We start from the raw sequence: 24,306 nt of genomic DNA, 5'->3' as shown, positions 1-24,306 counted from the left end.
TCTGGGCAGGAATGTCGGACGCCGCCGCCTTCAGTGGAAAGTAGCACATAGAGGCATTTAGAGCAACAAACAAACAAAAGTGTGGCATTATGTGCCTTCGTACAGGTTGACAGGAGTTCCAGGTCTGAATATTCATCCGAATTCCACCGCGGTTTGTTATCATTTTAATGTAGATCAAATTCCTGCTTCCCCTGAGCTGTTGCCAAACGGCTATGAGTCTTGGCTTGTAACAGGGAAACCACAAATTCAAATAAAGTGGGAAAGCAATCGTGTAGATGCTGCTGTGCTCGGCCCCTGTGCGGTCTGTTCATTTAGATCAGCGTTGTCTTCTGATCTGATGGCCATTCATTCATTTGAACAGTATATAATTGAAAAAACAGAAACGGATTGTTTATTGGAGGACATTTTCTTCAAAGTAAACTCTGTGCGTCTCTGGCTGTATTCATTTGGTGTAGTTTAAGAAGTCCAACTGTTGCATCTGTTTTTTACAAATGTTTTTACCAATTACAGACATACATTCTGTATTTGGTCTGAGTTTGTTATTTCATTAATAGTCAGCTACATTATGGTGTTAAGTAGACTTATAGCAGTACACAGTGTGAAATGAGGATATATTTATAGTCTGCTGTATATTAAAAGCACTGTCAATCACTGACTGTCCTAACGTGCACTTCTAAAAGATGAGACATCCTACAATAGTGAGGAGACACGTGCAATTCTTATTTGGACATTTGAGCAATGGCCCTTCAAAAAACATTTATTGTATTGTATCTAACCGTCACCTTACCACTGCTACTACCAGTAAAACCAGACAATAAAACACTCTATTCATCTAGTCCATGTATGAAACACTTCCAAGTAGAGGTCCTGTGAAGAAGCTATTTTTCAGAAGGAGTGGGTGTGGTGCCACCCAACTGCCAGTCATGGCCTCACCATAAATGCAACATGCACTCTGTATTAAAAAAAATCTTTTCTCAAGATGGACTGCACAGAAACGGCACTCACAGGCATCGCTTATGTGCACTTGTATTCTAGAAGGTGTGCATTTCTTAGCAGTACGGTATTTATGTGTGTGGCGAGGAGGAGTTGCAGATGGACCCAAGCTGGTTGCAGACGGTTAATAGTTTCTTCCCTGAGGGCAAATTTAGAAATAAACAGTGCGCCTTTTGGAGGGAAAGCTCCCACATCCCGTTTGGTGTCCCGTCCTGAAGCGAACTGAGCAGATGTAGATGGTATGATAGTGCCCAGATATTCCAGTGTGAGTCATGGTAGAACATCTACAAGTTGTGTTACATGTCAACAGTGACTGTCAGTCCCTCAAAACTGGAGGAGCCTGGGCTTCTTGATATGCCACTTATAGACAGGCAGCATATCGGAAGCAACTTGCATTCTCTCTCCTGACCACCAGGGGGCGACACCTCCGGTTGTATAGAAGTCTATGCTTGTGTTAAAGCTGGATTCTCTCTCCTGTCCACCAGGGGGCAACTCCTCCCGTTGTATAGAAGTCTATGCTTCATGTGTTAAAGCTGCATTCTCTCTCCTGACCACTGGGGGGCGACTCCTCTGGTTGTATAGAAGTCTACATAAATGACTACTTCTCTTGATTTATTCCCTCAGTAAACATTGTAAACATGAGTTTTTGGTCTCAATCTCTAGTTTCAAGTCTTCTCCAATACAGCATGATGTTCATTTAGTAAATTACATTACATTACATGTCATTTAGCTGACGCTTTTATCCAAAGCGACTTACAATCATGTTAAATTCATACACTGTAGACACAGCTACAGGGAACAACTCAGGGTTAAGTGTTTTGCTCAAGGACACATCGACTAGGGCGGGGATTGAACCACCAACCCCCTGAATGAAAGACGGCCCTGCTAACCACTGACCCACAATCGCCCTGATATGGTCAATTTAGAGTCAAATAGACCATAAAGCAGGGTATGCTTTAGAGTGGGGCTACTGTGTTTTTTTTTTTTTTTGTCTTAAAATGTTGGTTCTACTAAGCTCCACCCTCTCGTGTCACTTTTGGTTCCAAAAAACCAAGACGGCGACAGACAAAATGCTGAACTTAACCCCCCCACACGGACACAAACCAATGGGGAACGCCACGTTATATCCACTTATGTATAGTTCATAGTTGCGTTGCTAGACAACGCGTTGCGTTGTTTGGAACTATGATGTAAGGGGACAATAGCTGACCAGTTGCATGTTCCACACTGTCCAGCTTCATCATAGCTATAGTAGCTAATTCTAAAACGTTCAGATTAGGTAAATATCAAACACATTCAAGATTAATTAGTTCAATTTCTTTTGGGGTACTCTAATAACTCTAGCTCCAAGCTCGGTCTTGGACTAAACTTCACCGTCCATGAATTTGATACTGCTGCATTTATTTAGAACAGCAAAAGCAGCACTCCCATGGTGTCAGGTTGCTACCAAAGACCATGAGGATCAAACAAGGTCATCCTGTTGAGATCATGACTGCTTCGTAAGCTTCAGTGTCCAAAATGGAACAACTTCATCTTCATGTGTACAAATGCGATGGCAACCTGTCCTGTAGGTTTTGCTGACTGCACAATGGCGATATTATTCCAGCTACTTCATGTCTCAGGTCTTTATAATGTCCCCATGATGTTCCCACAAGGCCTTAGAGCTCCATATGTAGGAAGTGTTTGGTGGCTTGTGGCTACATCTTTTTATAACTGATAAAAAAAATCAAAACTCAGGGCCCAACCCATCAGGGTTTGTACTATTAAAACCATGTGTGTGTAAATATAAAGTTGCAGAATGCACAACACGGATTCCACAACTTTGTTGGTGCGTACCGTCTTCTCGTTCCTGCCGTGCTGCATGAGTGACAGCACTACGCCTTCTTATCCAGTCTGTTGTGTTGATTCAGCAGAGATTGGGAAATTCTGAGGAAAGTTGGCGAACACGCATTCAGTTTGTTGGGCGTATAATAAAATGCGATGGCTGAATAAAATAAGACTCGATACGAAGTGAGAACATGGTGTCTGGAGGAAAACCTGCTGGCAATAAAGCTTGAGGAGTAATGTGCTCATCCGTCGCTGTCTGAGTGTTGAATGGGGTTCATCCGGGTTTCTAAAGGGAAACTTGTTTATCTGCTAATGATGTTTGGTCTTTGATGCTCCTCACTGGAGGAGGCCGCACTGGGAAGTTTCAGCATGTGTTTCTGCTTTTCTCAGCCTTTTTTCCATCTACGTTTTCAGCAACGGCCTCACAAAAGGAGGGTTTGGAATGTTTTAATTGTTTATCATGAGGTAGGGTTTAGAGATGAGAGTTTAGGATATCCGTTAAAGCTGCAGCCACTCTCTCCTAAATTCTGCACGGGGCAGGAAAGTGGAGCCTTCCCTTCTCGCCCATCATCCTCACCACACACACACGTGAATTTAGGGAGGTTAAAGACCAGTCGAGCTGCTGCATTCTGGATGAGCTGCAGAGGTTTGGTTGCCTTAGCAGGTAGACCTGCCATGAGGGAGTTGCAGTAGTCTAGGTGTGAAATGACCAGAACATGTGCCGCCATTCTGAGTAAGAAGAGAACGTATTCTCCTGATGTTGTGCATCATGTACCTACAGTAATGTTGGTAGTCGGTCGGGGCTGACACGGACTTGTTGAAAGTGGTAGTCAGGTCGTGGGTGGGAGAGCCATTCCCTGGAAGGCAAAGTAGTTTAGTTTTGTTATGGGTTGATTTTCAGGTGGTGTGCAGACATCCACTGAGAGATGTCATTCAGACGGGCAGAGATTTGTGCTGCTACCTGTGTTTCAGATTGGGGAAACGAGTATCATTCGTTGCGTATCATCAGTACAGCTATGGTAGGAAAAGCTATGTTAGTGAATTACAGAGCCGAGAGAGTTGGTGTACAGATAGAAGAGGAGAGGACCCAGGACGGAGCCTTGAGGGACCCCAGTAGTGAGAGGGCAAGGGTCAGAAATCCTCACAGATCCTCTCAGTTACCCGGTAAGTGCGGTCGCTGAGGTAAGATTAGAAAAGGGAGAGTGCAGTGCCTGAGATACCCAGGTCCTGCAGGGAGGAAATAAGGATCCAATGCTTCAGTGTCAAATGCCACAGAAAGGCCTAGAAATATATATATATATATATATATATATATATATATATATATATATATATATATATATATATATATATATATATATATATATATATATATATATATATATATATATATATATATATGAGAGAGAGAGATTCAGCAATGTGAAGCTGCTCAGAGACAGCAAGGAGGGCAGACTCTGTTGAGCGGCCACCATTGAATCCAGACTGGTGAGGGTCTAGAAGGTTGTTACTGTGGAGATAGGAGGACACTTGGTTAAAGATAGCTCAAGAGTTTTGGAAAGAAAAGGAAGGAGAGAGACAGGTCTGTAGTTGTTTACTTCAGATGGGTTGAGGATGGGTTTCTTCAGGAGAGGGTTAACTCTCGCCTCCTTCAGAGAGTTAGGGGAACAGACAGTTGAGAGGGAGCTGTTAAGATGGGTAAAAAGGTCAGGAGCAATAGCCTGGAGAATGTGAGATGGTATTGGGTGAAGGGGACAGGTGGTCGGGCGAGGTTACCAACGTAAGAACTTGATTAGGACACGGGGGTGAAAGAGGAAAGCGAAGGAGATTAAGAAGAAGTTGATAGAAATGTAGTGATAGAAGATGGCCTAGTAAAGCAGGAGCGTATGTCATTTTTAGATTTTCGCAATTTCCTTTCCGAGGTGGTTGTCTGCTTTGTGAGTAGGAGGGGAAGGACTGAGTGAGAGAGCAAAGGAAGACAGTAAGAGTAACGGGTCAGATGACTTGATGACTGTCTGGATGTTCAAGTCACCCAGAAGGATAAGCGGGGGGCTGTTTTCTGAGAGGTTCGACAGGAGGACGTCTAGTTCTTCCAAGAAATCTCCCAAAGAACCAGGAGGACGGTAGAGAACACAATGTTTAGTTGAACCGGATGAGTAACTGTCCCAGCATGAAACTCAAAAGTCAGTGGGGTAAAAAGTGGAAGCGGGTAAAGAGAAAAACACAATTTGGGGGAGATGATTAAACCTGTACCACACCCCGACCAGTGGTTCTGGATGTGTGGCTGAAGGAGAAGGCAGAGGAGAGAGCAACAGGGGTAGATGTGTTGTCTGGTGTGATCCAAGTCTCAGTGAGAGCCAGGAAGTCCAGCGATTGCTCGATTAGCAAAGCCAGAAATGAAGTCTGCCTTGCAGTTAGCTGACTGGCAGTTCCAGAGGGCCCTTGTGACGAGGTGTTGGGTGTGTGTAGAACGGGTGGGAAAGATGAGAGGAGGGATTTCGGTACATGTGTGAACAAGTCCGAGGCCTACAGGTAAGGTAAGGATGTTTATTGTCATTGTAAAAAACATACAACGAAATTAAGTTGGCAACTCAGTCAGTACAGCAGTAACGGGTAAAAACATGTATAAAAACATTTAAGACAGGATATTCTGATTTAAAAAATCAGGATATGCCATTTCTAAATAGTCCGGTGTGAGCTGGATGGGCTGGTGGGGGTGATGGAGGAAACCGCTCTGGTGAAAAAGCTGTTCCTCAGCCTGTTAGTATCTACAAGTTGAAATACGCACAGGTATGGCAAGTAAACACATACTCACAGAGCAGTTTTATACTCCCAACAACTCCTATGTCTTTATCCTCCGAGTCTTCGTACACCGAGTATTCACTGACTCTAAAGCTGACACTTAAAGACCCTACCTGGTTATGCACCCGAGTTGACGATAATTAGCTACAGCTGTGTCTGGCACTTCCCCAGCCGTTCGTTAGTGGAATGCCCAGCATTGCAATTTTATGATGGATGAACAAATGCAGGAAAAGTCAAGTCTTTCTTTCGGTTTAGCCTAAAATCTAATATTTGTATCAACATTTTTTTTTTTAAAGTATGTGGATATATTTTACTGACTGAAGACAAGCTGGTATTTATCAGCACTTGTTAGCCTTAAAACCTGTAAATGCCTTCACAGGTTGTTTACACACTCAGGGAGCATGTTCTCCATCAGGAATGTTAGCTTAGCCATAATTCTCCTTTCTCCCACCATCTCGACTGGAGCAAGGGGCAGAGCCTGTAACCCCCTCTTCCCTAAAGAAAATAATTTAATTTAAAGTCAGACAGAAGCTGATGTTTTTAAAAGCTTGAAATTAGATATTTGCAAAGAATCATATCCCCGACAAGAATGTTAGGATTATTTTACGAGACGAAATGGGGTTAATACTTTACTCAGGCTATACTTGACTAATCATGTGATCACTCCAGAGCTGGTCTCAAATATTACTCCTACAGTTTGTCTGCCATGTTCCACACTGAATTATTATTCTGAAGGCTAATTAGTGCCCAGCGTTTCCAAGAAGGCTTTTATTGTGGAGGGAACGTTTCCTCCACTGCCCAGCTGGAGCAGCTCCAGGCGTTTCGCAACAGCGCTGATGATTAAATGCCTTTCCCAGTGAAACGGTTACACCAGAGGAGAATGTCTTCCAAGAGCCACACCCTGGTGCGCCAGAATCTCCACGAGTCCTTATCGCTGTTTTTACATCACTTGGTTGGCAAAGACACTGACTGATCTCCTGGTGTTGAAGGTTACCATGCTGTCTGGATCCTGGCTGCATCACATGTTTACTTGCTTTAAATTCACTAAAGACTTTTTATGTATGTATGTATGTATGTATACAGTATATATTAAGTTTATAATTACTGTATCAAGGAATAATACGTATTATCTTGAAATGTATCATTTTTATTCCTAATAGTATTTTTAGAACTGATTAACCCGGTATTTTCCGAGCTACAGTGTATTTTGCGAGCAGGAAGTGACATTATTACTCTAGAGGTCATATTTGGTTGTCAGTCCCGCAGAATTAAAGGCAACATTTTGAACCAAAACTAATTCTAGCTACCTAGCTCACCCCGCTCTTCCTCCGCCGCTAGGAGACTACTTCGCCGGTAGTACAGTGGACACCGGCTCCATAGACGTCCCTTCTGTTGATGGTTAGCGGTACCAGCTCAAATTCAGGCGGCCGGGGGGGGGGTCATAGCGGGCCGGCTGAATTTGAGCTGCAGCTAGCTGCTCGGCGGAGCGGCCGCATTTGTCAATCTTGATCTGACCCGGAAGTCAAATATTGTTTTTACGTTGACCTAGATGAAAGTTTTGCAGGACTGAGATCTTTCTTTCTTTTCCCCTCCATGTCTCTCCCGGGGCTCCATAGTCCAGCGAGCTGAACAGGTGAACAACAACATCTTAGAATCTGAAGGCCAATTTCCTCAAGTGTTTTCAGTTGGCCTTCTGGGTAAAATGACAAAATCCAAACATGTAAATGGGAAGATCATTTACATGTTGTTAAAAGCAGGCTGATAAAATCTTCCAGAGAAGCAGTAAAGATTGGGTGCGTGCAAGTTTGAGTAGTTGCTTAGAAAAGAGTTCAAGGACCTTTTTTGTTTTGATGAGTCATGTAGAGCACGAATTAAACATGCCGATTACATGCGAGTTTAGAGAGAGCATTCCTGTGATACACCAGCCTTTCTCTTCATGGTGACCAGCTAACACAGACTAACTTCAGGATGTTATATGGTTTGAGTTCAGATGAATGGTCTCAATTAAAAAGATCATTTGGATGTTTTGAAGTGGGTTTTGAAGTATTTACAGATACAGATTGTAGAAACACAATACCAGCACATGAGCAAATCAATGTACTGTTGAAGAGGTATTTTAGACGCCTATAAACATCAATCTCAGTTTAAATGTACGCTATATTTTCACCCCTTTACTTTGCTGTCAGACTGGCTCTCTGACGGGGAGCTGAAGCCGTCATCCATGCTCTCTTCAAAGCCACCAGACTCCTTCAAAATCAGTAATTTTACCTAGCAGAACATGGTACTGATAACCCGACCCTCAGTCTCCAGGAGATGCATATGAAGTTTTAACAAAATCCTTTGTACAGTTTTGTCTCCTAAAGTTAATTAAAATGAGTGATAAATACAATTATTTCACACATACTTTATTTCAAAATTGATTATGTTGCTGCAGCCTTACTTGGTCTGGTCCAGTAGCTGTTGGTGGCAAATGGTATTAAGATAGATATTGTTGTATCACTCAATTGCTTATTGATTCAGTTTTAGCATGTAACATTTCAGTGGCGTTATCACCACACTACAGTCGGTAAGAACAAATGCTTTCTGCAGATGTTTCACATTAGAAGCCGATCAGGAATCTGACGTCCTCCAAAGGGGTCTGTGTGGAAAATGGCCACTTGACGTCATTTACGTCACACAGATTTAAAACAGAAGTGCAAAGTATGACTTGGCCTTCTGACTACAAAGTGTTAAATGGACTGCACTTGTAAAGCGCTTTTCTGGTTTTCCACCCACTCAAATAGCTTTAACACTACATGACATCATTCATACCCATTCATACACTGATGGGAGGGGCTATGGTTTCACCTGTCCATCAGCAGTAACTAACTTTCACACACCGTAAGCACAGCTACAGGAGCAATTTCTGGGGTTAAGTATCTTGCCGAAGGACACATGAACATGGGCTAGCAGAGCCGGGGATTGAACAGCCGATCCTCTGATTTGAAGGACGGCCCCACTCGCCACTGTTGCTCAGTCGTGTTATTCCAGGTTCTTGATCTCAAGTGGTAGCCTTTGCCCAAACTGAATGGAGCGGGGCTTTAAAGGAATTTTGCAGAGAGGAGTGGTGTCTGAGGACCTCTTACCTACTTATTACTGAGTGGGAAGCTTTCCTTGGAACTTCTCGGTCAATTAACGCTGGTGCTTTATTGGCCTGCAGTGCAAAAACAAAACTTAAAATGGCTGAGCAAGAATCAAGTGGCTGAGCAATCATGAGAACTACCAGTTGAGCTGGATACAAAGTGGACATCAGGATATCCTGATGTCCTCTTTGCACAGCTTTGTTCCATCCAGTGACACAAGAACAGGAGGAGGTGTTCCACACACATGCACACGTGCACACTTTTTGGACCAGAGCCAGCTGTGTGCCTCATGTTCACTCACACAAACGCACTCCAGAATTGTAGCCCGACTCAACACACAATGGTGTCTTTGAGAGACGCTCCTCTATTTGAGTACAATGCTCCAAGCAGCTGTGATCCCCTCTCCTCATGGCCAATGTGCCAGAAAACACACACACACACATGTTGGTCTTTCTATACTCGTAAGGACCATTGACTAAATGCACTCGCTAGCCCATAACCTTAACCTTCACAACTAAAAACCTAATCTTAACTTTTACTTTAACTTAATCATAATAGTGAGGACCTGCCAAAATGTCCTTACAATGCAGAAATGTCACTACTGTGATATTAAAACTGAAAGATTCAAGCCATCACACACACACACACACACACAGCCGATGCTAGAAGGTGGAGTTAAAAATGGTAAATGGACCTGTACTTGTATAGATCTTTTCTAGTCTTCCGACCACAGAAAGCGCTTTAACACTACTTGTCATCATTCACACACTATTGGGAGGGGCTACGGTTTCACCTGTCCATCAGGAGTAACTAACATTCACACACTGTAGGCACAACTACGGGAGACATTTGTTAAGTGTCTTGCCCAAGGACACATCGACATGGGCCATTGAATCATCAGCAGTGCGACACAGCACATCCTGCACAAACTCACCATTCTGAAATAGCCAAACTACCGTCAATAGAGACTCCGAGTTGTTGTTGTTCACTCGATGCAGAGAAAAATAAAATAAAATGACGACGTGCACATGTTGCTCTAATTGGTTGCCAATGAAATTATTTTTTTTCTTGGCTCATTCCACCTTTTTTATGGACTCTTTTTTTTTTTTTTTAGATGATGCGTCGGCAGACGGCAGCGCTGACTTCCCAGACCGAGCTTCCATGATGGAGGTGCGTCTGCAGGCGCAGGATGATGAGATCACGCTGCTAAAATCCTCGCTGGCTGACGCCCTGCGCAGGATCCGCCTCCATGATCAGCTCTTACCGTTACTGAAACAGCAGCTCATTGCAGGTGAGTGATCTTCATATGCTCAAGGTACATTGGGGGGTAGAACATCGCCCTGTGTTTTCACCAGGCAGCAACCTCCAGTTCTGCCAAGTGAAGCAGACTCTTGCATTCTCTCTTCTGGCCAGCAGGGGTGACTCCTCCAGTTGCAAAAAGAAGAAGGTCTATGAATAAACAAATCTACTTATCTCTTGATTTATTACCTCAGTAAACATGAGTTTATGGTCTCAATCTCTAGTTTCAAGTCTTCTTTAATACAGCATGATGTTCATTTAGTAAATTATGGACATTTAGAGTCAAAAGCAGGTTGTGCTTTAGGGGTGGCTTACTGTGATTGACAGGTCGAGGGACTAGAGCACATGTTACCCATCACCAATGGAACTCAAAGCCGTATACAGCATCTATGTCACTCCTCCGCATTCCAAATATGTTAACTTCCATTCACTGGTTGCCAAAAAACATAGTGAGGGCCGTAATTGAAGATGTTGACGGCGAAATCGCCAAACTCAAGGCTTCAAAATGGCAGTCCGCAAACCAATGGGGGGCATCATGAGGTCTATGGTTTACACACTTTACCATTGCATATGCAGATATAATCCTCTCCTAAATATTATACATTGGACTTTTGTCAGTAAAGAAACCTCAAACTATTACTATGTGCACAGTTTGATTATATAAATATGGTTCCATCAACAGCTTGAAGAACATGTGATGTATTTAATAGTTAATCAAACGATTTATTCCAAATCACACACATTTATGCATTAAAATAAATCTTAATGTGCAGAGACCGGCAACTGAATACATTCACCCTCATCTCCTCACACACTGGCTGTCTCAGCTTCGGGGTGCTTTTATATTGGTCCAGATAAACAGTAGAAAATTGTCAGTCCTTGGATAATCTAATCTTAACGAGACGCTTTGATTCCGTACAGAGAAACATTATCTTTATCCAAAGGTCTAAGTATACTTCAACTGAACTAGATCAAACTGTGTGTTTACCTGTTCTGAATGGCTGCTATTGAAGGCATTATAGAGAGGGGCGAGGCACTGTCTCTCTTTGAAGGTAATTGCATTAGTATGTTGTTCACATGAAAAGAGATGGTTGTAGTTGTGTGAAGATTGAAAAAAGAGAGCTTGAGAGAGAAGTTCACCACCTGACCCATCACTACATAAAGGGTCATTTTCATCAGACAGTCCATTCTCTGAAAGATTGTCGAATGCAGCCCTCACTGGTTTTGAATCTTAACTAAACATCGTAACTAGATATAGTCTAGTGCCTTATGTATTTTACTTCAAAGTTGATACATTTTTGTATTCGTACAAGTGACTGACAACTGGATGTTCCTAGCGTGCCAGTGCAGTTTCACACATAAATAAAAATCAATGGACGTCAATCAAAATTCGAAATGTAGTCATCTTTTGTCCCACCCAGTGAACCCAGGTGCTGCTCGAGTGCTGAACCAAGTGTGCTCCCCTGATGGTTGCATGGGCAGCAAAAGACTTTCTTCCAGCTCAATCGTTGATGGGGTCTGCCACTCTGCTACCAGGTACTGGACCAACACACGAAGGGCTCAGAAAAACAGCAGGGATCATAAGTGGCCATCACTTATTTCCCCTCATGAATAACCATAATGTTGCTATATCAGAGTCACGCTAGTCTGTTCAGAAGCCTGCTTGTGTTCATATAATGTATAATTTGTATGACTCTTCTGTGTTGACATTAACCTTTGAACTATCTCTAGCCAACTGTCAGACAGCATTGTGACCAATGCCAATGGCCACATAGGAAGCCCAGTGTCCATGATGCCGAAACCCAGACCAGCAACACTGGACAGGTCAACCCAGACAGAGCCCACTCTCCCAGGGCAGGACGATGGTCTGGACAGGGTTCCTCTCCACAGGCGTGCCCAGAGCCTGCAACTGGAGGACGCCCTCCCTCCAGGGCAGACTTTGGTTGAGGGGACTCGGGCCAAGCTCCATCGCGCCCCTGGCTTGGAAGAGGAGGAGGAGGAGGACGAGGACGAGGAAGATGAAGGAGGAGGGGAGCAGGAAAAGGAGCTGAGTTGGACGTCGTCGGTGGAGGAGCCCATTCGGCCAACCACGATCAGATGCCTCCAGAGGGAGGACTTCCAGGATGGGAGCTGCTCCTCAGAGCAACTGGGCTCAGCCTCGATCAGAACCTCGGACTCCAACCTCAGCTCCCGCTCCGGCCCGCTGTCCCCCATCCAGGAAGGAGAGAAGAAACCGCTGTGGGTGATCTCGCCACCCTCACCACGGCCGTCTCCATAATCATGAGACTGATCGCATGGCTCTTAAAGGACTAATCAAAAGATGTCTTGATTCTGACTTGTGTGCCTGCAAACCCCAGTTGTGCTGCAAACCGATCTGATCCGATTGTGTAGTGAGCCGATCAGCCTCAGGGTGTAATCCTGCCGCGTTAGAGCCGGGAACCCGATTGGGGACGAAATGTTCTGTCGTCATGTTCGTGCCAGCATCCATGTGCTTTCTTCTCCCTGTGTTTGAGCAGGAGGCGAGGGAAACAAAAAACCCATGTGGAACATAATGGCCGCACTCGTGTATACTGAGTGACACATCCAAGATTAGCTTCACGGCACACAGATTTGAAACTAATGGAAAATGTGATGTGAGGGTAATTGAACACAGCATACTGCACAAAAGGGGCTAGAATTACAGCATGTAAACACTTCAGCTGATCGAGAAAGGTCAGGGGGTTTGGACGATTGTACAGATGTATAGAGAAAATATTTAGAAATGGCATATCCTTCCAAACGGCATACATCATTCATATCCATCAAAGGAACCTCCAGAGTGGTCCTCAAGGTTACAACTTCACTGTAGCCACAAAGCATTAAGGTTGATGGTTCTGTAAGACAATGCAGAGTTGACACAGTGCCACTAAGGATCTGCCATTCAACTGGGTTTTGCAGAAGCACACAAACTGCCTGAAACCTTGATTGTTTGTAATGCAGCTCTGCTCTCTTTTTATTCACACTTTTAACATTGTCTTCCTCCAACGAACCCATGATCTCGTGCGTGCGTGTGTGTGAGATTCCTTTGTCCGACTTCCTTGTTCTGGCTTGTAAATGCTTGTTTCATTAGTGATGGGTAACATGTGCTCTAGTCCCTCAGCTCTGCCCTTCTGAGGTGCAACGCTGCTCAGCCTTCAACACCTACATTCAACATTTTATTTAAGATTAGTAGGAGGGAGTTTTTGGGAGGAGGGGGTGGTTGCGAGCTGAGTTTCACTTCCTTAATCCGTGGCCAGTGATGTAGATAGATGCCATTGTTTTCGTCCCACAACACTTCCTCTATTGACGCTACTGTTACAATGGCATGTCATCAGAAATCTCTCTCTCTCTCTCTCTCTCTCTGTGTGTGTGTGTGTGTGTGTGTGTGTGTGTGTGTGTGTGTGTGTGTGTGTGTGTGTGTGTGTGTGTGTGTGTGTGTGTGTGTGTGTGTGTGTGTGTGTGTGTGTGTGTGTGTGTGTGTGTGTGTGTGTGTGTGTGTGTGTGTGTGTGTGTGTGTGTGTGTGTGTGTGTGTGTGTGTGTGTGTGTGTGTGTGTGTGTGTGTGTGTGTGTGTGTGTGTGTGTGTGTGTGTGTGTGTGTGTGTGTTGTAAGAAATTGACAATCTGAGATTAATTATGGTTTGTCAGAACTGTTTGTTTGTGGGAATTTGTCTTTATCTAATTAAGTTTGAGACCCTTACCAATCCTCTCCTCTACAAGTCGCCAGTTTAGAAGTGGGAGTTTGGGTGATGGCAAGTAAAAGTACTAATATTAGTTATAAGCCATGAGTTAAAGGGTAATTCCAGTTTATTACAACTGGGTCCAATATTCATGGAACACTTCTCTCAGTATTGATGACACTGAACTCCCCATGTTCTTTCAATGAGAGGGAACAAGATGACATTTCTAAAAATGAGTTTCAGTGAATAAATGTGTTCAGACAGATTGTAAACAAACCTCCATGTCAGCCAAAGTGTTTGAAAGGTGAACAGAAGTCACGATTCCCAAACTACAAAGTCTTTTCAGACCTACTTCCTGCTCTAAGTGACCTTTTTTAGCTTGTATACAACCTATTCCAATTCTCGTTACTGATGTGTTTGTCTGCACTAAAGTAAGCCAGTAATGAGCTAACTACATCCTCTAGAGTTACAGGTGGTGACCTGAGATACGTTTTCCATAACCATGTGTTTGCCTACACATTAGCTTATCCTGTTCACTTTTTGCCGTGGACCTGTTGGTCTAAACACTAGAGACTAACACCAATTCGATTACCTCACGGACATTAGCTAGCTAGCTAGCTAGCTATAGCCAAAGATGCTCTTCAACAAAAGATGAACCATTACAAGCAAAACCAATGAAATGATATGCACCAGTGCAAAAGTGTGTTGCTGAGACAGAGAAAGGTCAAATAACAAAGAACATTTTCTCATAATTCGTCAGTTTGATAGATATGTGGCTTATGAGAAATGGGTTCAATATTTACTCCTGATTTATAGAGCAAAATAATTCACCTCTCCCAATGGAGTTAGACTCAGGACCGGCCGGAAATTACACTAAAATGTGCCGTCTACTTTCCTAACCGTCTCTGACAAATGTAATTTCATTTGGCAACATCAACGGTTGCCAGCTAGAAATGGGAGGCTGCTTTTGTCTGTCTGTCTGAATTATCAACCAAATCTTTATGGTAGATCTGCCACCACGATCATTATCGTAAACTGCATATTTGTATAAACTAGAAAGAAAGAGTTACAGGCGTAGCAACATTGACTAATGGGGGCAGGGCTTTATTGAAAAATGTCAGTTACTTTGGAGAGTACAATGTTATTATTACAGAGAGTAATGGTGAACCAAAAAAGAAATGGGTTTTATTAACACAGATTTATCCTTTTGGAAGGTTGGGAATAAAGTCAACAAACAAGTCCCAACATAGCAAACACAAACATGCATGTTTCTGTGTGTACATAGTAAATGTATACATGCAAAATATCTCTAAACTACCATTTTGCATGCCTAATCAGTGGGGTAACTGCATGCATCTGCGTGGGATTTAGTGTCTCATAGTGTTTTCCGCTGGAAACTGAAGCCCATTTCTATCCTCTGGTGTTCCAGGGTTCGTAGGAACAGCGAGAAACTGGGGAATCCGGAGAGGCAGAGGAAACGTCTGGACAAGAAGGCGGCGTCCTCGGCCAACCTCCTCACCCGCTCCCCTAGTCTGGAGAAGTGAGCCACGCTGCATCACTCACAGCTGTCACCACACAGTCACACAGCGCACTGTTTCCTACGGCTGCTGCAGCCTCGCATATCTCATTAAAGAGACACTTGTTGGAACTCTGATGGCCCCTATGAATTATAATAAAATTCCAATCCCATGAAAACCTCGCAGTATGTGATTCTCAAGCGGGCGACTGAGCTAAGCTACTAACTTCTTGAAATAGTGTCATATATTTTTTGTCTCACATTGGTTTTCTGTCTCCACAGCCGAACTAAGGAGCTAATCGCCGGTGCAGGTGATGTATCTTTCTACTTTTTTTCCCATCTTTATTCCTGAAACTGAGACCACCATCACCAAGGGATTCAATTGACCATGTACACACGATATTTAACACAGAATCTTGAAAACTAGATTGAGAACAAGACTTTTGGCAACTCTCATAACGTGGTTTGCTGGGGTTGGCTTCTGTCTGTATTTCTTTGTAGTCTTCATGCATTGATTAGAGGCCCTGAAAACATATTTTTCAATCCATTTCTTAATACGCATTTTCTGTCAAAGTTTTGGTTATTTCACATGAGATTTTAGTATTTATAATTTTTGATTACATGCAGGCATACATGATGCTGCTTAAGGTTCTGCTTTTGGTTGCGCGTAAAACTGTCGGATGCCACTCCAGATCCAGTGGTGTTCAGACGGCTCCGACCAGGCTCTGCTCCATAGACTCACAGGCAATGGTTTTCAGTCTGGTTTTGTGGATTTGGAGCTCGTCATGGTTAAACTTGATGTAATAGTGATACTTTTTAGGATGAGAGTTCGGAATGAGATTTACGTTTCTGCGTAAAACACCTGTGGAGCTGACGTCATCATTCACCAGCATTAGCACTTCTTTAAGGTAAATGTCTACGCATGCTGCGTTTGCTTTTTAATGATTAGAATAGAGAATACAGACTTACAGGCTTTATACTGTTCCTTCATGTCACTGTCTTCTGTCTGGATCTCCAGTTGATGTGGTGGTTCACTTTTACACTTCTATCTTTTGACATCCTGAATATGTCCTTCAAACGCATATTGAAGACCCTTCTGTCTGATTCTCTTTGAAAGCTTTTTTAGTTTTCCAAAAATTTGATAATAGTTATGCAGAAAGTGCAGTGTGGGCTGCAGGTGATCGCTTGTCGGGGGCGAGACTTAGCCATGGCTCAACTGGGCCACTTTTTATTTGATTGGGCAGGTAAATGGTTTTGGGTAGCTTGTGATCATTTGGGCTATTTGTTGTACCATGTGTGCAGTTAACTGTGAAATATATCAAATCAATAAGACATCCTCTTCTCAAGTAAGAAGTTTGATCTTACACCCACCCTGCAGCGCCTCTGCAGTAATTCATATAATAATGTAACTAATCGTAAGTTTGTTAACAGGGCCCTATTATCTAAGTCATGATGAGGTTTTTACAGCCGATCGGCTTTAACTTAAATATGCATAAATAAGATTAGATATATTACATAAAAGCCTATTCTCCAAAATACAAGAGTTATTCCAATATTCCTAAATTAGTCTTGTTAGTTATAAAACTATATTTACAGGAACTTTGCTACCATTAGCCACCACAAGCTACTGGTCATACCGGACCAAGTAAAAACCCACAGTGGATTTAATTGACCAAGTGTGGTGCTGATGGTGCGTGTATGTTTTGATGGATTGTTTATTGGATTAAATTAAAGTCGAGAACACGACCCACACCATCATCTCGTCTCTCGGGGACGAGATGATGGTGTGGGTCGTGGACGAGAAGTTCGTGGAGCTGTAGTAACCCAAATTCAGCCAGCTTAAACCCCAGCGCCAGGGGTCCCCGAATCAGAAACACACTTTCTGTGGCTGCCTTCTTTGACTCCCGGCAAACCAGTTGCTCCCCGCTAGCTGAAGGTCCATCTCCTGGAGCTGCCGCGCGCCGTCCTCCCGGCAAAGTAGTCTCCAGGTGGCAGGAAGGAGGAACAGAAAACAGGACTCCCATTTTCTTGTTACGCTACAGTGACTTGCTATCTCCTAGTAGTACTTCTCCTTCAGGACTGGATAACTGGATACTTCTTACGACCGGCATAAAGTGCATAAAAATACAACTCACCATTACGCCGAATTAGTGGGAGCCCTGAGCTTGTTTATCTGCAATGAGCCGGTGCCATCTTGGGGTGATGGGAGACAACGACACCCAAATTATGTTTGTTATGTCCAGTCTGCTCCGTAACTTAGTTTTCGTTCTTACTCATTTTCTCTCGCTTGTGGGTTTGCTATAGCTCGCTAGCTTTTCTCAAGAGGTTACTTATACGTAATACGTGACCTCTTGAGATTTGTGACATATTTCGTGACCTCGTGAGAGGCTCAGATGCACAGACGGATGTATCCGGTCCTTTTTCAAAATAAAACATTTTTACGACTTTGATAAAACCTTCTTTTTTTTTTTCATTCACTCGTTCTGTGCGACCTGGTACCAACCGACCCGCGGCCCGGGGGTTGGAGACCGCTGATTTAGAGGCTTTCTTTATCCTGTGAACACCAGAAGCATCACTCAACAGGACATTTCAACCTCCTTTTTGGATGTGAGTTCTTGTGAAGCCAAACTCTGCGGGACAGTTTGGGGCCGTGGGCGCTGCCTGGAATCATATCCACTGTGGTTAGCCGAGCTGCCGCACCACTCCAGTACGCCTGGAATGATGGATGGTCAGCTTCGCAGATGAGGTCGCCAACAAATTCTCTCTGTCTCTCTCTCTGTCTCCATAACTCTTGTTTGATTAAGACTAGTTGGGCTTGGCATGAGTCTAGCTTTTTCAATTTCTTAACAGTGGAGAGTGGCAGGAAATGAAGGGGGGGCAATGGATAAATGTCTCTGGAGATGTATTTCTGAAATACTGTTATGGTAGCAACCAAAGTGTGACTGTAGCGCTGAATATTTTTTTATCGGGGTGCCTGAATTTGTTACTAGTTAGCCTTGTTTTTGTGTTCGAGGACTACCAACTGCTGTGGATTTGGTATCATTACTGAAACTCAAGTATTACATTGGTACTAATAGTTAGACTAGTTAGTAGACTGTAGGTACTAATAGTTGGTAGAATGTAGGTACTAATAGTTGGTAGAATGTAGGTACTAATAGTTGGTAGAATATAGGTACTAATAGTTGGACTAGATGGTAGAATGTAGGTACTAATAGTTGGACTAGTTGGTAGAATGTAGGTACTAATAGTTGGTCTAGTCTTAACTTCTCCTCCTTCCAGGAAAAGGCTCTCCCACCCACGACCTAACTATTAACTTCAACAACTCAGTGTTGGCTCCGACTGCCAGGAACCTCGGAGTGACGCTCGACAGTCAACTCTCCCTGACTGCCAACATTACCGCAATAACACACTCCTGTAGGTACATGCTGTACAACATCAGGAGAATACGACCCCTTCTCACTCAGAAGGCGGCACAGGTTCTGGTCCAGGCTCTGGTCATCTCACGGCTAGACTACTGTAACTCCCTCCTGGCAGGTCTACCTGCTAATGCCATTCGACCTCTACAGCTCATCCAGAATGCAGCTGCTCGACTGGTCTTCAACCTCTCGAAATGTACCCACACTACTCCGCTCCTCCGCGACCTTCACTGGTTACCGGTGGCCGTCCCGCATCCGCTTTAAAACATTGGTACTTGGGTACCGTGCTGCGAACAGATCGGGTCCGGTCTACATCCAGGACATGGTCAAACCGTACACCCCAGCCCGTTCACTTCGCTCGGCTTCTGCCAATCGGCTTGTAGCTCCTTCACTACGAGCTAAACACTCAACAAAGTCACGACTGTTTGCTGTGCTGGCTCCTCATTGGTGGAACGAGCTCCCCATTGACATCAGGACAGCAGAAAGTCTCTACATCTTCCGTCGCAAACTAAAAACACATCTTTTTCGACTATACCTTGAATAGGTAGCACTTAAATGCCGTAGTAGCACTTAAATGTCCCTTACCGATAGCACTTTGTTGTTTAGCACTTTAGTAGCACTTAAATGGCACTTACGGATAGTACTCTGTAGTTTAACGTTATTGAAGAAATTGTATTTGCTTGATTCTTGTTGTTCTGAGTTTGGACTCATGGTTGAATGCACTTATTGTAAGTCGCTTTGGATAAAAGCGTCAGCTAAATGACATGTAATGTAATGTAATGTAGTTGGTAGAATATAGGTACTAATAGTTGGTAGAATGTAGGTACTAATAGTTGGACTCGTTAGTAGAATGTAGGTACTAATAGTTGGACTAGTTAGTAGAATGTAGGTACTAATAGTTGGACTAGTTAGTAGAATGTAGGTACTAATAGTTGGACTAGTTGGTAGAATGTAGGTACTAATAGTTGGACTAGTTGGTAGAATGTAGGTACTAATAGGTTGGACTAGTTAGTAGAATGTAGGTACTAATAGTTGGACTAGTTAGTAGAATGTAGGTACTAATAGTTGGACTAGTTAGTAGAATGTAGGTACTAATAGTTGGACTAGTTGGTAGAATGTAGGTACTAATAGGTTGGACTAGTTAGTAGAATGTAGGTACTAATAGTTGGACTAGTTATGATTAAAACTCGCCACAAAGAAAACATGAATGCTTTTAGTCCTATTTAGAACATGGGGTAGTGGTGCGCTTCAGTCTCTTGTGGCCAACATTAGTATTACAACAACTACATACACCTGGAAAAACTATTGTTTTCTCCAAAACAATTTTTTATCCAACTTTTCACAGATGAAGAAAATTCTGGAATTGAAGGAAATACTTTTTTGGCAGAACCTTTATCACCTCACTTGTCTCCAAGGGCTTCCAAGAGTGGTCCTACAAAACAAATGGTGCTGGTTTCATTGCTCAAAGAACTTTAATTTAATTTTGTTTATTTACATGGAAGCCTTATTGCTACTATTTGTGATCCTGTTCTCCAAACAGGGACATGTGACTTTACTTTCGTGTTTATTTGTTTGGCTAACCTCATTCTTTCATTCTCACACAGGATCCCCCGGATCTAGAAGAGGAACCTACAGCCAAGGTAGGCCCGCTATTATGTTCCTTCATGTCTGGAGCTCTTTATGTGGACCATTACCAGAGCATGCTGTACATTTTACCAGCAATAACCCATTCGCAGTTGCACCAGTTAGTTTCCTGCTGTTATCTATTGGCACCCGTAAATGTTCAATTACTGCAGTTTGAAGGAACTGTGTGTATGATTTAGCAGGATTTATTGAAGAAATGTATTATCATATTCATAACAAGGTGGTTTTATTAGTGGAAAACCACCTGAAACTAAGTCGTTGTGTTTTTGTTAGCTTAGATGAGCCCATTATGTCTACAAAGTGAGCAGATCCTCATCTCTAGCCCTGAGCAGACAAACCATCCAAAGAGAGCCTTTTATGTTTCTACATAACCTGAAGTTCACCGTAGTTTTCCGACATGCGAGTAAATGAAGGGCTAAGCGATGGGATATTCAGTTGGTTGCAATCTGCAACCTCACAACTAGATGACACTAAATCCTACAAACCACTCATGTTGAACTTACTGTACCTCTGATTAAAACACACTTCTAGCCGAAAGAAAGCCATAGCAGTAATGTTGCATAACGTGCTAACACACAATGCATGTACCTGGTGTTTAGAGTCCTTGGAAAAAATTATAAGTCACCTGGAGGAAAACGTGAATGCTTTTAGTCCCATTTAGAACATGTGCTAGTGGTTCACTTCAGCCTCTCGTGGCCAGAACGACAACAAAAAAAGAAAATGTTCCTGTTTTCAGATAAAAAAGGAACTCCGTAACTCTTTCTGGCAAAACCACCAGTTCTTAAGTCATAAACGCAGAAGAGGAAACAATTTGCATCCCTTGGGAAAAACATACTTTATCTTAATGCAACTGGTGAGAGCACAAACGTTTTGAGACGGCAAGTCTTGAGTCAAAAACGGCAAGTTAAAGTACAATTCCAGATAAATCTTCAATTATGTTGAGTAGATAATTTAAATAATAAATTCTCTCGCTTCAGTAAAGGCCCTGGACAGTAGTTGATCATTTACAATGTATAATAAATCGTAGTAAGAGCAAGTAGGAATAGGATATAAAGGAGTGAAATAAAGAATAAAACCCTTCTCTTCCCCTCTGTATTACCACTACATTCCTGGTCCTCTGCTGTGTTTGTCTTCCAGAACAGTCGATCAAAATGTTCATCCGAGGCCGGCCGATAACCATGTACATCCCCTCTAACATCCAGAACTATGAAGACCTGAAGATGGAGCCGCCACCTGAGAGACTGGAGTTGGACTGGGTGTATCCTTCTAGAACGCTACAGCAGCATGCAGCCTCTTGTTTATATTCATGAGGGTTATGTTATATTCAGATGGTGCTGATATCAATGAGTGCTCATTTCCTGGATTCAAGCCACACTGTCTGTATTGGAAAGTATCTTTTGTATTTGTCCAGTGTCAGATGAACGGTTTGCTGTGGGGAAAGTTCATATAAACTCAAATGTTCTGTGCAGATTATTTGATGACCCAGTTTTCATTGTTGGGCGAACTGTTCCTTTGAAGGAATGAAATGGACCAATGATTAACATGAACGTCACCTTGACCCTGTCATGCCAGCTATGGTTACCGGGGCCGGGACTGCCGGGCCAACCTGTACTTCCTTCCAACGGGCGAGGCGTTGTTCTTCATCGCCTGTGTGGTTGTGCTTTACCACATCAACAACCGCACACAACGCCACTATCACAAACACACCGATTGCGTCCGCTGGTCAGTGGAAGACAGTTTATATCATCTGCATAGAGAGATACAATCAAATGAAACACAAGATGCGTTTAGGCAAACGGCTAACTCACTGACTCAATGGCAAATTACTTCATTTTACATCATCCAAAAGCATGATGGGAATTATTGCGCCTGATGGTGAAATTTCAAATACCATATTCATCTTAAATATACTTTTTAATTAATTTTTTTATCTGAAACTATATGAATGATTCTCAATGAAAATGATTACTTTTGGTTTTGCACAGCAACACAGGATTTTAACCCAGTAGACCGATATTTTATTTGACCTTGACTACCTCATTTACATAACCATGTCTTTATTTGCACACAAACCCTAATCTTTTCCTAAATTCACAATGTTAACCACCTTATTTAAAATTGTTCATATGTGACTGTTGACTATTTCACTTATGCACTTAACTTAATTTACAAGAAAGTACGGTTAAATGTCACGGAAAAGTTGACATAACGCGTTTTACACTATCGTATCAATTCAGTTATGGAGAACATGTGGTGTGCTGAAAATCTGTGGACATACAGGCAAAGATCTGTCTTTGTGTAATACTTTATTTAATTAACGCCGCCTTAAAACATGTACTGTATGCAGTACTACTGACATGCACGACATGACCTGTGGTGACTGCCAATAAATGGTGTGAAAATCAGAATCTAAAACTAGTCTTGGACTCCAAAGAGTTCAAATCTATTTAAATAATTACAGGCCACTGGAACCTGTCTCAACATTTTAAAGTCCATTGAACCCTGTTAAGAGGTATCAACGCCAAGCCAATAAAGCGTTATTATTGCTTAAACCCATGCGTAACTCACCCAGGTCTTAATATGGCTGCTGGAGGCTGGTGCAGTATTAACTATGTGTACCAGAGATTTGGGAGGAAATCGGCCCGCTGGCTTGTCACCACATGTCTCTGAACCACTTCAAGCACAAAAGAACCAACGTCTGATTTGACGGCTATGATAAAAAGGAAACCGGTTCACATCAGGTCTCGGGAGGCAGAGAACGTTCCTACTGTGTGATGTCGGGCATCATGCGGATACCATTTACACAGCCTTCAGCTAGTGTATGTAAATCCAACGGCTGTTTTCCCAACAGATCACACTGGAGGATCCCAGTCCCAAACTGCCAAGCGCTCAACATAAAGTCATGAATATGAGCAACCTGACCAAATAATGAGACAATCAAGGCATTAACACATGTGCTCAGTGAGATGAACCTGATTATGTAGTTTCTAAACTGCTCTCAGACCAACAATCTATCATAAAGGAAAATGTATTTTCATATTCCTACAGTATAAGTGTTTTGAACCAATTTATGATAAGTGCTAGAGATGCCAAATTTTACAATTGCACATAAAATAGATATTTTCACCAACCTTTGGGGCCCAGAAGCCAAGAGAATACGGGGAAATTTGATTCAATTTCTCACTTGGACACCTCACAAGTTCCATGATTTTGGCATGAATATGCGGGAACTGGAAAGGACTTGTGCTTTTTTAAATATACACAGAGAAAAATAAAAGCAATGGGGGGTTGTGTAAAATATCAGATATATTACTGTGCCCCCATTGATATATGGAGGTGTGCAGTAGATTTCTGATATAATGGAAACTTACTATGGTTTCCAAGTGGCCATTGCTCTGCAATGCGCTTGATAACGGTTTCCATGGAGATAAGCCACTCCTCCTCTCCGGCGCGTTTGGTGCGATTGATGCGAATAAGCACAAATGATCCGGCGAGAAAAATTTGCATATTATACCGTCTCATCAGTCGCCATGTAGAGAGCTGTGTGGATGCAAGCGATATGCTCTGAATTTCAAATTGAGCACCTTAAGGTCATTTTGGGATGGCTTAATAATCCAAATTGCCATTTAGTTTTATGTCATCATTCAGTCTGACAGTGTTAATGTTTGTTGTATACATCCCACCAACACCATTTTAACAGTTGCTAGGAGCAGATTTTGTATGACTTTAGAAGAAATATGTAGATTTAAATGTTGCTAAATAGACTTCCAAATTGTCCAGCTGCACCTCTATGCTTTTATAGTGGAGCATTTAACCGATAGAGAAAGATAAAAGGAGAGTGAATATTGGACATACATTCTTCAGGTGGACTGAATGCTAATGTTTGTCTCTGTCTACTGGAGTGCACTTGTTATTTTGAGATGGGGGAATTACATATACTGTATGTAAATGTTGCAACTGGACAATATATGTGAATAGAGTTTTGTCCAAA

General features: G+C 42.7%; 1 protein-coding gene across 2 annotated transcripts in view; it reads left to right on the top strand.

Annotated features, from left to right (window-relative positions):
- The window catches only part of eml3 (EMAP like 3), a 46,380-nt gene that overhangs the window by 6,781 nt on the left and 15,293 nt on the right, over nt 1-24,306 (top strand). The window contains exons 3-10 of one of the 2 annotated variants that reach the window (XM_034557653.1): nt 9,859-10,035; nt 11,465-11,579; nt 11,775-12,281; nt 15,169-15,279; nt 15,538-15,566; nt 20,276-20,311; nt 21,453-21,573; nt 21,888-22,037. In XM_034557653.1, coding sequence (XP_034413544.1) covers nt 9,859-10,035; nt 11,465-11,579; nt 11,775-12,281; nt 15,169-15,279; nt 15,538-15,566; nt 20,276-20,311; nt 21,453-21,573; nt 21,888-22,037 — 1,246 coding nt within the window. The remainder of the gene's footprint in view (nt 1-9,858; nt 10,036-11,464; nt 11,580-11,774; nt 12,282-15,168; nt 15,280-15,537; nt 15,567-20,275; nt 20,312-21,452; nt 21,574-21,887; nt 22,038-24,306) is intronic. The other variant, XM_034557654.1, reaches the window with a different exon arrangement.

This window comes from Cyclopterus lumpus, chromosome 18 (assembly GCF_009769545.1).
Source record: "Cyclopterus lumpus isolate fCycLum1 chromosome 18, fCycLum1.pri, whole genome shotgun sequence".
Classification (NCBI taxonomy): domain Eukaryota; kingdom Metazoa; phylum Chordata; class Actinopteri; order Perciformes; family Cyclopteridae; genus Cyclopterus; species Cyclopterus lumpus.
The sequence above is the reverse complement of the archived record's forward strand: the minus strand, read 5'-3'. Positions and strand labels throughout refer to the sequence as shown.